The 14,736-nt window shown below is 37.8% G+C and overlaps 2 protein-coding genes across 2 annotated transcripts in view; one reads left to right on the top strand and one right to left on the bottom strand.

Annotated features, from left to right (window-relative positions):
- Positions 1-3,052, bottom strand: LOC139944672 (large ribosomal subunit protein uL16-like). The gene is made up of 5 exons (XM_071941743.1): positions 2,899-3,052; positions 2,048-2,106; positions 1,462-1,708; positions 912-1,074; positions 1-388 (listed from the first exon to the last, which is right to left on the bottom strand). Exons 1-5 carry the CDS (start codon positions 2,919-2,921, stop codon positions 239-241), a joined length of 642 nt encoding a protein of 213 aa, XP_071797844.1. The 5' UTR covers positions 2,922-3,052; the 3' UTR covers positions 1-238.
- Positions 3,053-3,099: 47 nt separating this feature from the next.
- LOC139944673 (uncharacterized) overlaps positions 3,100-14,736 on the top strand; it is a 60,841-nt gene continuing 49,204 nt past the window's right edge. Inside the window, exons 1-11 of the mRNA XM_071941745.1 lie at positions 3,100-3,670; positions 4,209-4,316; positions 4,899-4,980; positions 6,900-6,951; positions 9,161-9,268; positions 10,444-10,492; positions 10,779-10,837; positions 11,687-11,836; positions 12,517-12,588; positions 13,248-13,304; positions 13,802-13,965. Coding sequence (XP_071797846.1) covers positions 3,634-3,670; positions 4,209-4,316; positions 4,899-4,980; positions 6,900-6,951; positions 9,161-9,268; positions 10,444-10,492; positions 10,779-10,837; positions 11,687-11,836; positions 12,517-12,588; positions 13,248-13,304; positions 13,802-13,965 — 938 coding nt within the window. The 5' untranslated portion in view covers positions 3,100-3,633. The remainder of the gene's footprint in view (positions 3,671-4,208; positions 4,317-4,898; positions 4,981-6,899; positions 6,952-9,160; positions 9,269-10,443; positions 10,493-10,778; positions 10,838-11,686; positions 11,837-12,516; positions 12,589-13,247; positions 13,305-13,801; positions 13,966-14,736) is intronic.

Genomic DNA, 14,736 nt, shown 5'->3' on the forward strand with positions numbered 1-14,736 from the left:
TTTACATTCGAGTGTCGATTCTTTATTACTCTCTGAATCCAGTTTTGACTGTTCTTTAACTTTTTTTTAATAACCAAGAGCGATTGGATACATTTCACAACCACTTACACTTTTCAGAAGACAAGTGTACGAACTGTTTGATTTTGTTGCTTCATACTTCTAGAATAACGAGCAAGTGGTTTTTTGTTAGCATCTTAACCCACATGTTCCATAGTTCGGTCCTAGATTGTTCTTAGGCTCACTGCCGAGCCTCCCACTTGGCCAGGGGTCCGTGGTCAGGCATGTACTGTACGGACACACCGTCTGGGACAAGGCGACCCTGACTTCGGAGCTCCTCAAACCTCTCGCGGGTGAACTTGGTGAAGCCCCAGTTCTCTGAGGTGAAGATCTGTGTCAATAGAAGAAAAAGCACAATCAAACTTAAGTGGTGTTGAAATGAAAATATGTGCCAAGTAAAGTATGCAGGCTTTTAGAAATACATTTTAACTCTTGGGGATAGGGTGGTTCTAAAAAGAATGCGCAGAGATTCCTTTTCCAAACTGTGCCGTAGCTAAATGGGCGGCTACAGCAATGGCTACGACTGTTGCAAAAGAGTGTAGCTAAGAACATCCTATATTTCAATGCATATTTACGCTGCACTTAAGCCATAGCCATAAAGTTGTACATATCCTGACAATCCTTGGCCATAGCCACTAATTCAGAAACAACATAAGTCACAGGCTGGACAAAGAGTCTGCCCCGATTTTGTGTTTTAAGTATTGGTAATCAAAACTGTTATTGTAATCGACTCTGTCCTCTTGTAACAATATTCCTTTTATAAAGAGGTAATTTGGCCAGTCCCGCTGACATTGTTGTAAAGAGAGTCAACTGTATGTAGGAAATAAAGACAAAGACGTCAGCAGACAAATTACCTTCTGTCGTCCGGGGAACTTGAACTTGGCACGTCGGAAAGCCTCGATAGCAGAGGCCTTGTTGCCGTCCTTGGTACGGATGGACATGATGGTCTGTCCGATGCGAACACGGGCCACCAGACCTTGGGGTTTGCCAAAAGCACCTCTCATTCCAGTTTGAAGCCTGTAAACATAAACAAGTAACATCTCATTTTAAAGAAGGAAAGACTTTTGTTATTTTTCTAGACCATCTTAGTCTCAACGAATGACAACGTAAGAGTAAATAATTGGACGTTCAAAAATCAAAGTGTTGGCCAGTTTTACAAATTTTTTAAAATCCAAAGTAATATTTGTATCTTTCACAAAAGGCAGGACAACAAAGTAAACAAATCCGCTCTTCTTATATCCAAGTTGAAAAAATAAGTTGAGTTTCAGTTCACATTCATGTTCTTTTCTCCTGATTAAAATACAGCCTCTGAAATGTGCACAAATTTTACATGTCAGATGAGAATTACTTTTTTCATTTTTGTTTCATCACTTAGCAAAAGAAAACTGTTCAATTAATAATCACCTATCAGCTCCAGCACACGACAACATTTTGTTGATTCGGACAACGTGGAATGGGTGCAAGCGTATCCGCATGTGGAAGGCGTCCTTTCCGCAGTACTTCACCATGTATTTGTTGGCGCAGATGCGTCCAGCTTCCAGAGCCTCGGCAGAGAGCTGCTCAAACTCATCGGACACCAGGTGCACGCACATGGGAAACTCATCAACGCGTGCCTTCTTGCGACCCAGGTCAAAGATACGGATCTTGGGGTCTGTGGAAAAAGAATTGTTGAAGAAAAACAGATCGATTAACTTGATTGAGTTTGTGTGAAGCTGCAAACAATATGAAGTTACATTACATATAGTATCAATCTTTAAAGTTTCAGAATCGTGGGGTCTGTGGAAAAAGAATTGTTGAAGGAAAACAAATCAATAAAACTCTTGATGGAATTTGTGTGATTGTGAAGCTGCAAACAGTAAGAAGTTTACATTAAAAATTGTAACATCCTTTTAACTTTCAGTAATTTGTTACACTTATTTATGTAATCCTTGGTCAGTAACTATTGAAACAAAATGAAAACACTACCTAGTAAAAATAGCAAGGTTCTTACCTGGGACACCACGGCAAAACCTGGATTTGGGGTAAGGTTTGTTCTTACAGTACCGGTAACTGCAAAAAAAAAATAAAAATAAAAGGCTTTTATAACTTAAAAATAAACAGAACACATTGTTGCCAATACGTGTGGAACAAAATAAAAGGCTTTTTTAATTAACAAATTAATAGAACACATTTGTGCTAATACGTGTGGAACTCGGAAGACTTAAAAATAAACTTAAATGTTCAGTCTTTCCAAGAACAAGAAGAATCACTTTACAAACAAAATACAAAGATAATGTACAGTGCATCAGACGTAATAAATGGTCTCAAAATTAATAAGTTTAACTTCATGGAGTTTAGAATAGATCAGCTATCTTTTATTATACTTGTATTAACAAACATTCATTTTAGCCGTCAGTTTCTTTATCATGTTTATTATTTAAATAAATGGTTTCGATAATGGCAATTAACTAAAGATGTGTCAAAATGGTGGTTCATATTAACGAATCGGATTTACACCATTTAATTGTTAATAGTTCCCTCTAACAACAATCATCACAGGACCGGGATCCAACTAGCCACAACAAATCAGATAGAAATGCACGCATGCTGAACTTTCCACTTTCCATTTTTTCATATATTTTTGTATACCAAAAAAATACATCTAACTCTTTAAACCAGTATGGATAGTTTCTAATAGCCATGTAAACTGAACATTGAAGGCACACTCTACATTGCATAAGATAAGAACTGCCAAGTCATCGAGCTATTTCTGCCTTTATCGACACCATTTCATCACAGCAATATGAACAATCTAACAAAAATGTGTACAGACAAATTGCGTGAACATTATTGCGTACTTACCATCTTGCCGGTCGTCGCCCCATCTTGCCTGCTTATAGGCTGAAAACGAGAACACAAAACAAACAAAAATATGAATAAGAATCTTCTTTAATGTCTTTTCTAATCGAATATTGGTTCAACTCCTTTTCAGATATGTTTAAAAAGACGATGATTAGGGATTTTTACAAGAACATTTTCACTCAACTTTACTCACCTAACAGATCAAGGGTAAAAGAGACCGCGAGAGGGCGTCAAACTGAAAAACTGATGTCAAAGGTTATCTTTTTATTTACAAAAGAGCGAAAACAAAACCGTGTAATGATGCTGAAGTTAAATCATTAAATACTTTTAAAAACAGTTTTACACATTTCCTTATGCCATCAAATAGTTTGAAAGTGTGGTTTTAAATTTTGAGGGTTCGGATAGACTTTTGAGTCCTCGTCGAAATGAGTGAATCATCACTGACTGATAGAAGTTTATGGAAAAAATACACCGCCTACTAATTTAGTAAATTAGACTAAAGAGGGCGCTGTCGCTGTTGCCTAAAAGTTGTTTTTGTCGGCCAGCAGCAGACGTTGCCAGATGTGCTGCCATTAAGGTGCTATTTTCTACCTCAACTGACCGGGAATTTCGGATGGGTTGGCCGGAGAAGACACGTAATTGCAAGGCCAAAGAGGCGATACAATTCTGATTGAAATGTTGCATTTGTAGCAATCAGTTTTCACCATTGTCTTAACGAGCTTGACACGTTGAAGAATGGCGATGAGGGATCCGTTATTGAGTAAATTAAAAGGTAGGATAGGAATGGGCGGGGTCGGTGTCTTATTCTTTTATTTATAATTATTTAATGGTATTGGGGGGGGGGATGGGTAAAAAGTAGTGACACAACACAAGTGACAAACAACCCCAACCCAACCAAGGAGAAGTTAGTTGTTAATTAAGAAATTAAATACTCCTGCCTGGAGGAGGGAGGTGGGTGGGGGGGGGGGGTGGAGGTTCATAATATTTGAACTATCACTGTTCAGTCTCACATAAAAGTTGTCAGCTGACATCATCTCTCTCATGCCAACTGACGACAAACAGATTAACTAATTATGTGTGGGACTGTCGGTGTTTCTGCAGCAGTGTTTTTTTTTTTTTTTTGTAAGTTTCGTGCATTGTTTGTAAACATACCTCATAAATGAAGTAACGTAAATTGTCTATTTGCCAACATATGTTTGTTATTGTTAGACCTAATAATGCTAATAGTGGAGATCGAAGGTTACGATCATGAGGATAAAAAGAAAACGTACTACTACTACTTTTTGTGTGTTTGGTTTCATCACACCCAGCCGTCCTGTTGAGATTGAAGGAAGAGAAACAACCAGTGACAGACAGCGACCCAGACTTACAGGTGTTATGTGAGACGTTGGAATGTATACTCAGGAAAGGATTAAAAAGTAAGTCTGACATCTACAAACAGGCACAAAATACTAGCAACAATTTTAACCTGAGACTCCTTCAATTTCTGAGCTAAGTCCGGTTTATATTTCCTGCGAATGCGAAGCGAATTTTGACAGCTCAACTGTTGCAAGTTGTTCGTTGCGAGTTTGTGACGTCAACATTTGCTTCACATTCACAGGAAGTATGAACCAGGCTTTAAGCAAGATGTGGCTTTCCCAATGGGGAATTACATCTAAATAAAACACTTTTTATAAAAAACTGTCACAATGTTTTGCAATAGCTTGATATGTAAAATAAATTTTGTAGGCTCTTAGTCTTTTAAAATGTAGGACACTTTCACAGGTCGACCTTCAATGTACATTAATAACTTGGCCTATACATAAGCATTGCATTGGGAAAAAAACCCAGTCCATGACCCTATCTTTAAATAAATGCAAAGTAAAAGTAACACGAAAGATACAGGACAATTCAACATTCTGCTTATTGGTTTAAAAAAACAAACGGAACAGTTAAACTAAAATCACTATGGAGTGTGCACAATCTTTTCTTACTTGTTTGATTTACCTTGCTTTGTTAAGAACCAGGCTCTGTGTTTGGGCTCTACAAACGTGATTATTGGTGCTGGATGGAATCTTTAATGAGCTCAGCGGGAAGCGAAAGGTAAGATCTTCATTTTCCTATTTGGTTTCCATTTCTCTTGCAACAAGTTTACTCATTGCGGTTTTATCAAGTAGTTTATAGCAGGGTAAAAGTTAGTTAAAATTTCTTGTTAACCTCTTGTTACCGCCAACCCGTCCAATCCAAACTTATGACAAGTATGCGTTGTGCACACAATATGTTTGCAGTTAAGCAATTTGCTACAAATTGATTGACTTGTAGCAATCTACACAAGGTCACTGTACTTTAAATGTAGACTGTTATTAAAGGCACTGGGTTCGAAGGCTGGTCCTCAGTTAGGATGAGTAAGACTAGTCTTAACTCTTTGTGAAATCCACCCCTGGACATGTTTGGCAATTGTCAAAGACCAGTATTTTCACTTTGTGTATCCCAACATGAATGCATAAAATAACAAATCTGTGAAAATATTGACTTGATGGGTCTTTGAAGCTGCAAGAAAATTTTACAGCCACCATTATTATTATTTATTAAAATTACAACCAGTATACCTCATGAGACGGGCCAAACCTATCCTGTCATATTCAGTATATCAATGGTATTGTACTACAGTAATAAAGTTTAAGTGCTGCTGCAAAAGTCTGAATATTGGATCGTTAATCACACTTGGGTAGTCAGTGCATTCAGCTGTATTGAATTGCTTCAATGAATGTAAGTGCAGCCAAACAAGCAAGGGAAAATTAAATGAGATACTTGTTGTGTCTTCTAACTGTCAAGAAACTCATTATATTCTGTTGAAGCTATTTCATTTGCATTGCAAAAAAAAAACACTCCGAAGCGTTTTGTATCATGAATCTTGTATAAAACAGGTTTTTTTTTTTAAAGTGTGTAGAACAATCTCATGTTCTAAAATACAAGAACAAGTTCCACTTTGAATTGACACTCAAAAATGTTGTACAACATGTGATAACCAGGCTTGATACTTCATGGAGGCAATGGAGGCAATTGCCTTCATGCCCCTTGGTCATTGCCTTTGTGCCCTTGAAATGCTCCAGTAGAAATGCCCTCGTAAGGTGCCCTTTACCAAGGAGAAAATGCCTTGGTGCCCTTGCTCTTCCAAAAAACAAAGCAAACAAGCCTGATAATGCATTTCTTCACATTTACCGTGCTTTTTAAATTCGCGTTCAACACCACCAGCATATTTATAATACCACCTCAATTGACACCTGTTCTCAGTTTGCCACCTGTTTCAGTAAACCTGAACTGCAGGCCCACCAAGGCCAGTGAATTAGGCATCGGGGCTGGTAAACTCATTTTACTGTACAAGTCTGGTGGTTATAAACCATAACTGTGTGTTATATCTCGAACAAATAGAACTTAAATGTTCATTTGTTGACTTTGAGTCTGATACTGTACCTTTCAACGACAAATGAGATAAACCCTCCCTTAGTGCTTGTTTAAATAAAGACAGTTTCTGTGTTTTAAACTACATAGACAGTTATTTCTCATTTTGATTTTGGTCTTTATAATAAAATTTTGGTCCAGTAAACCATTTTGAGCTACATGTACAAGCCCTATTTCTAGGTTTTCTCCTCAAAATTTGTGATCTTAAAAATAATAAAAAGTCTTTTTTTTTTTTTAAGAAAGTTTTGGACCAATTATAACAATTTATCTCGCCCAAATTATTGAGGTATAATTTTTCCAAGACCAATGGATCAGGAATAATTTTGCAGTTTTTAATTGATCTTTACACCCAATTCATACATTTTGTTAATTATTTTCCTGTACTATCATGTTTTGTTTGTTTGTTGTGTTTCATTTTGAAATAAATAACAGATAAAGAATGATGCTGTTTAATTTGGCTAGATTGGACTACACCATATGTTTCCTATATTCATGATATTGTAATAATCCACACTGTGTATACTTCACGCATGACTGATTACACATTTTCCTATACACAGATTACATCCCATGTTTTCGCTGGCCATTGAAGCGTGCAGATCACCAAACAAGGTGAGACCAACAGTGACTCCAGACAGGCATGAGACAGATGAACTTCACTTTAAATATTTCAGATATTCTACTGGTACTCCCAGATTTTTAATAGCAGACTGTGATATTCTCAATGTATATAACAGTGTTGTAGCCATGGTGGGCGCTGCTGGGCGGGCCTGCCCAGGACTCCCAGCACTCTGAGAAAAATACATTTTGCCGCCTAGCACAGATTTAAAATATTGTCCACTTTGTGTCTGAGACACATCTAATGATAAAGGAGTATCAAATGTCACAGAGAATGAATACAGCCAAAAGGCCATTCAACTTATTGCATGGCTCCATAACATGAGCAGTTTGGGAACCTGGCCCCACTTAAGCAATAATGGCCCAATAATTAAACATGAATAATTTTGTTGATCCCCTGCCTTGGTAGACTTCCAACAAAATTTGTTTTATTGCCAACCACTGAAATTGGTAGGGCTGCAATACAACCCTGGTGTATAACTATAACAGGGAGCTGGTGAGTGTTTTGTTTTTTGTTTTTTTACCTTTGCATAACATTGACATAAAGCAATGTACGAAGGATCCAAGGTTAACATTTTTTTTTAAACATGCAACACTTGTATGTCCGATATAACAATTATTGACCCGATTCACATGACATCATTATCACATCAATCTTTGTTCAATGGGCCAGTGTGCTATACAGTGTAGTGTGCATTTTAGGCGGTACAGCATTTACACGCTTAGCTTGATTTTGATAGATCTTAAATTTACATCAGGAATAAAGAGTAATATTAGTCAGGAAAGTACTGAGTATACGTGCTTTACACACACCAGTGTTAGGGTAACACTGGTGTGTGTAAAGCACGTATACTCAGTACTTTCCTGAGTTCTGTGGAAAAAAAACTATTGGGCATATTACTTGAATGGGATTAGGGCCCCTGACCTTTGCCATTCCAGATCAGATGTCTCACTCAATAGACCATGTAGAACACAGCGGTTCAAATCCTATGTTTTACCAGCTGGATACTGCAAAAATTTAATACGAGATGTTAAAGATACTGTAAGAAATTTAAATTTATGCGGTACATGTAACTTGTGACTTGTACCAGACAGTTATTAAAATCCAACTCGCAAATGGCTTACAAAAAAAAAAAAAAATGACTGCTTAAAAAAAAAAAATGACTGCTTAGTAACTGTATCAAGCATCTCTTATCACAAAAGAGCATAGAAAGGTCTGTGTGAATGGTATAAGGGGTTTAAAGAAAATAAATGAAAGAGGCGTTCTTGCCTATCAAAGCTTGACGGATCAGATGATGTGTTTTAATTATGCAGGTGCTGTAGTCTTCTCAAGCTCATTATAAAATTTGCAGACCTCTGATGAGTTGTGTGACTCACTGGCTAATCATGACATAGGATATTGCCGTGATTTCATTGCCGGATAAAAACAGTCTGACTAAAGATCAGAAATTAACCGAAACCTGGAAAGACAATCAGAATTGGAGATTGGAGATATAGAAAGTATTTATATATATTTTTATTTTTCAGGGAGCATTTAGATGAGCTTTTACATCTTTGTTTTTTTTTTTTTGTCTGGAGTGTTTTTGAGACAGGCTAGTCTTGTTTCAAGACACTCCAGTTGTTTAGTCACAAATACACGTTGTCTTGAAATAAACTTGTCAGTGTAAACCTTTATCATTCCACTAACTGCTGCATGATAGCGCCCTCTGGTGCTGAGTGGTTTGTGGGGCGGTATCAGTTTAGAGAAACGGTAGAATTTATTGACTACATGTGTTTGTGACTACCGGTACACAACTGGAGCGTCTCAGAGCATAGACTAGAGACAGGCATGATTCTTCATTTTGCCTCCATGCTCAAAGTCACTGCCTCGGTGACCTCTGAAATGTTTGAGTATTAACATTGTCTTGATATATTGCAGTTAACCTATGAAAAATTTCCTTGCCCTTCAAGAAAACGGTTTGTATGCTTTTTGCTGGCGTTAATAGACCTCATACACATCAACCACTTTAATAACAGCATCTTACTGGTCCCAGTACAATTATGTGAAGATGAAATTAAAAGTTTGTGTATGTTTTGTCTTCTAAGAGATTGCCTGAAACTGGTTGCCTGTACATATTGGCCCATGTGACGTAGCCTCCAGACAAATATCAGTTACAGTTATTACGGAACTTGAGAAAAGAATTTGCAATTTCTCATCCTGCAGGTGAAGAGCCACCAAGGGCGTGGCCGCTTCCTGATCCGAATCTGTCTCAATAAGAAGATTCTTAGTGTTCCTATTCAGCACCTTCTCAAGAACCACAGGATGCTCGAGGTAATTCAGATTCAGTAACAGTTCTCATTAAGTGTTTGGTAATTGGAACCATTTATTTGTTTAAATCCTAAAGACCCCTTGCACTAAGTTACCTTGCACAACTTGGAAGGCACCTCAGAACAATGCGTGTCTACCATTTCCGCTTTTGCACATTTTTATTGTGCACATTTTGACTCCCAAATCGGCCCCCAAAATGTGGGGCAGGAGCATGTGTGCATTTCGCATTGTGCTAGGGGTCTGTATATAAATGTAGATACATGTACGATGAAATCAACCTGTGAATATTTAATTTCAAAGGGTGGTAGTGTTTTTTTTTAGATGTTGTCGACGCATGAAGAAGTTTTACACAGTCTATTAAAACGAGAGTTTTCATGCAGTGCTGTGTTCAAAATGTTATTCATTTTTTAAAACAAGTTTGTCAAAACTGGTGGTTTATGTCACGTCAACTTATTGAGTCTCATATGTCTCTGGAAAGATTAAATCAATTTTCAGATGAATTTGCAAAAGGAATTGTTTTGCCAATTGTTTTGCCAATTCATTTCCAAAATTCAAGCTTAATAGCTTTGTCAATTTGTATAAGTCACAGCTGTTCCATGTACCATTGTGACTGAGTTAATATTTGCCCAACAAATTCAAATACACAAAATAAACATATGTAGTTGTTTGATAAACAAACAGGAAATGTTAGCAGAACCTGATTTAAACAGAATAAAATTGCGTTGAGCTGATTGTTGCTTGATTAGTTTAAATATTTCTTTATTATGTTTTTCCTGTAGACTGATGATCACACTTTTTCTTTCACAATCTGCTTACCAACCAAAATGACCGATGGTATAAATGTGCAAATTATTTATGGCCTGACATTTCAACCCTAGCAGAGTCGTTCTCAATGGTTCATGAAGGCTTTGAGAAAGACTCTGCAAGGGTTGAAACGTCAGGCCACAAACTATTTTTTACAATTCTGTTTAAACTTAACTTTTTAGACTACTGAAACCTTTCTAGGTACCTTTGCACCACAGAGAATTGTATCCCAATTGTTGTCAGAATTAAAGACAAAACAGATGATGATGCTTCTTAGTTAAAGTCTGTTGATTGATTGATTGATTGATTGATTGATTGATTAGAAATGAAAATTGTAAATCTATATGTCATTTTATTTTCTTATTTTGACACAGATTTGGTACGATCCTCTTATGTCAATTATTGGTAGTGACATGCTTGTTGGTAAGTTGGAAACTTTTTGTTATTAAACTTATATTGCTGTTTCATTTCCGACTGGTAAAGAACAAGTTCTCGCGACAGAGTCATCAGAGTGTGGGTTTGATCCCTGGTCATGGCAGTTGCTTAATTTACGTTATTCAGAAAAGGCAAGAAATTTGTAACTTCTTAGCATATAAATCATGGCTGAAGAAAATAATAGATGTGTGTCGTGGAGTTTGAAATTATTGAAATCTACATGAATTTGAATTTGAGAGCAAAAAAAATCATAATTTTCTTTCATTTTATTCAGAATCATTGATGTCGCTTCTACATTTGACATCAGAAATCCAGTTTGAACTGAACTCTAAGGTAGGTCATTATCAACCTCGTTCCCAGGGGTGATCGATCTCGCTACGCCATTTTTCCCCAGCTTGCCTTGCTCGATCGTAACCCCTGGAAGTGTGACTTTAAAATATCAAAGTATATTGGATATTACCATTAGTCCTGTGGTTGATCCGTTCTGTGTTGGGCGTTAGTCGCGTCACACGCTGGATGCGCTGTGTGTAATAAAAGTCATAGCCTTAGCGTTCAGTGTTGCGTGACAAAAAAGTAAATACGTACATCTTTATACGCACGCATTTCGGCGTATAGAGCTTTTTGGAGACGCACGGCGTATATGATAGCCAATCAAAGACACGGATCAGAGTTTCCCTCTCAGGGGTTAGAGACGTATGCAGAGCTAGCGGGTGATACGGCGCGCTGTCCATCTTGACTTAAATCCCTATTTGGACCACTGAAAGGAAACTTTGGTCATGTCCGAAGTGGCGACTGCGGCTATGACTGTTCCTATGGCTGTTGCAAGGGGCAGCCTATGCCTAAATGTAAAGGTGTTGCCACAGCCATAGCCTACGGCCTAAACTTCTGACATCACACTTTGAGGCTTGTGATTAATGCTGTGCCCTTTCATTGTCCGCCATCGTTGATGTTACATGTGTGAAAGGTTTTCATTGGATTAGAGTTATGCGCAATGTGTACACTTTTCCATTGTTTTTCTTCAAAGATTGCGGTCAATTACACCATGTGAAACCCACCACGTATTTCCAAGTACTGTTACTTACGCAGACTCTCCTGAAAATATCGCTCTGTGTTTTTTACTTTTTTCTCAAAAACTTGACAACTAATGATTGCTTCTTCTATTATTGTCTTTCTCCATTTCAGAATGCCAGTTTTCTAGATGAGACATGGGTCTTGCCGGTGTACAGACAGTACGAGTTTGTCCCTTGTAAAGACCTTGGGATAGTTATTAGACATATCAGGCAACGTGTCATCGTAGCTGATGTCAAAGAAGACAGTGTAGCTTCTCATAAAGTAAGGATTTTTCTAAATATATATATTTTTTACCCATACACCGATGTGTGTTAGTACTGTATACTCAGTACTTTCCCGAGTCCTGTGAACAAATTTCACAGGCATATTACTCAGTCGGGATTCGAAACCACGACCTTTGCAGTTCTAGAGCAGTGTCTTGTTTAGTCACAAGTTACTGCTTAAATTTTGCTCAAAAATTGCCTAATACTTACAGGCAGCTCATTTTAGGTAATCTCTAAAATGAAAACGCTTTCACATTTCAACCTGCACATGGGGCTATTCAGATACCCTGGCTATAAAAAGTATACTGAATAGCGTTAAAATTATGTTGCCTTTCATTGGTCAATCCTTTCTCTCCCTGCTCTGCCCTACCCTCTCCTACCCTCTACTTTGTTCTTCCTCACAATGTCTACCCCCTCAACTCCAGTCTAACCACGCCCCTCTTTGTCCTACCCCCATTTCCTCCTTTCTCAAATCTACCCCTCTGGCCCTCCCCCGACCCCCCCCCCCTCAATTTCCCCAAACCCCACCCCACCTGTATCTCCATCTGATTGTCTTTCATTTCAATTAAAAAGAAATAGAAAGAGTCTATGCATGTTGAGGTGAATTCTGTTCTGTCACTGGCCCACTGTTCTACAGATGTAAATGATTGAATTTTTCATTCTGTATTTCTTCTACAGAATAGAATAGAACCTGGAGACGTTCTGGATGAACTCTATGGAGAGTCTCTATACGGAAGCTCAAGGGGAAAGGTATGGTAGCGGCTCTCACCTCATGGAGGCGCTGTTTGCTATTATTTTAAGTGACTTTGAGGTAGATGTTTAATGTCTGTTCATGAATGCTGCGTCCAGAGATGCGGTGGGTACCTGATGTCACCTTGCTTAATAAACGTACATGTAGATGATTCAACACTCGTGTGAAAATACAGTATTAGTAGACACTGCATTAGCTGTGTTCTTGAATGGACACTGGCGCTTAGAAATCTGAGATTGAGAACATTCATGCAGTGTCTACTTCATGAAAACAGCAAAAAACTGTCACAATATTTTTTATTAAGAACGTCAGGGCAGCAACTGAGAGTACCAAATGCATCTCTGGCCACAGCATTAGTGAAAGAACACCATTGGAAATTTGAATTTTCAGTGAACCCCCAGAAGTCTGAGAAACGATTAATGCTTGAATTGTTTTTTGTAGCCAAATGTTTTTGGGTGAAAAATTACTCGAACCATAACTACTTTGTAGGGAATCCTTTCTCAAAATCATTTGTACTCACACTTTTCAACAGTGGCAGTGCTTCTCACTAAGTAATGTTTTTGTTAAAATTGGGGTACTTTATGACCCTACCTGTAACTTCCTTCAGCACCTGAGGGCAGTTCATATGATTTATGCAACTTTTTATTTATGTCTACAGATCAGCAGTTTACTTAAGCAACATGAAGGCTGGCCAGTCTACGTATCAGTTATCAAAGTAAGATTGCATTTTCACCAAGACTACTACTGTTTATTTTCCTTTTTTAGAAGAAAGAATTAATAATAATATGAACAATCAAAGTCTTATATAGCTCCGGTATCTGCCAATGCAGGCGCTCATGGCGCTTGCTAAAATATCTGCACTCTAGTCATCAGCTGAGCCCCAAGTGCACTACTCGTGATATCTAATAGAATAGTTAAAGTTATTATGCCCTGTGGGCAAGTTCAAATGTCCATATCAAAATAATGTCAAAGGCGATGATTAGTTGTGCATGTTGAACAGATGTGTTTTGAGTGCTGATTTGAATTTATCAGTTGTGAAAGCTGCCCGAATGTAATATGGAAGACCATTCCATATCTTCGCTGCTAATTTCATTAGTACATTACAAACAGACAAGATTAGATATTATTAATTATGCTTTTTTGTTTTAAGAAAAAAAATCACAATTTTTAACTTACCTATGTGATTGTTTTTTGCTCTCTCTCTCTCGTTAGTGTCACTTGCGAACAGGCAAAGTGTTTCAGAACGTCCACGACATCTGGTGCGTCTTGAGAGATGAATACAGTGGTTTCAAAGTCCCTACTGACCGAGACCCCAACCTCAGGAAATCATCAACGGACAGTGATCAAGGAGAAGTGCTGCATAAACTTAGCGGAAGGTAGTTAAGTTTTTTTTTTGTAACTCTCTCCTCTTTGGCATTAATAGGCTCCTGAGTCATTGATTAGGTTGGCTTGTTTTAATCTTGGCCATTTTAGAATGAATTTTTTGTTTTTTATGTTCTTTCTTGCCTTTACGATTAAAGGAACACGTTGCCTTGGATCGGACGAGTTGGTCTATAAAAAGCGTTTGAAACCGTTTGTTATGAAATGTATATGGTTAGAAAGATGTTTTAAAAGTAGAATATAATGATCCACACAAGTATCACTCAAAATTGCACGGTTTTCATTTTACGTCGCGAACTAACACGGTCGGCCATTTATGGGAGTCAAATTTTTGACTCCCATAAATGGCCGACCGTGTTTGTCGACGAGGTAAAACGAAAACCACGCAATATCAAGGCATATTTGTGTAGATCATTGTATTCTACTTTTACAACATCTTTCTAACCATACCGATTTTATAACAAACGGTTACAGAACGCTTTTCAAAGACCAACTCGACCGATCCAAGGCAACGTGTTCCTTTAATGTTGCCTTTAATCATTAGCCTGTGTTCAATTGCATACTATGTTACTTGGCCTTTCAATTTTTGCTCTCTACACCCATACCCATTCTCTTCTGTCCCATCCCTGCAGCGGGTTTCACAAAATCTCGAACGAGTAACCCGTTCTAACTTAGGATGGATTCAATGCATCCTACGTCTCTGGATACGGAACTTAAAGGCAGTGGACACTATTGGTAATTACTCAAAATAATTATCATCATAAAAC

This window comes from Asterias amurensis, chromosome 11 (genome assembly GCF_032118995.1).
Source record: "Asterias amurensis chromosome 11, ASM3211899v1".
NCBI lineage: Eukaryota > Metazoa > Echinodermata > Asteroidea > Forcipulatida > Asteriidae > Asterias > Asterias amurensis.

Coding starts and splice junctions, on each gene's coding strand:
- LOC139944672 (XM_071941743.1), bottom strand. CDS start 2,921: ATGGGGCGACGACCGGCAAGATG. Junction 1,075..1,461: donor TCGTGTGCTGGAGCTGATAG/GTGATTATTAAT, acceptor TTATGTTTACAG/GCTTCAAACTGGAATGAGAG. Junction 389..911: donor AGTTCCCCGGACGACAGAAG/GTAATTTGTCTG, acceptor CTATTGACACAG/ATCTTCACCTCAGAGAACTG.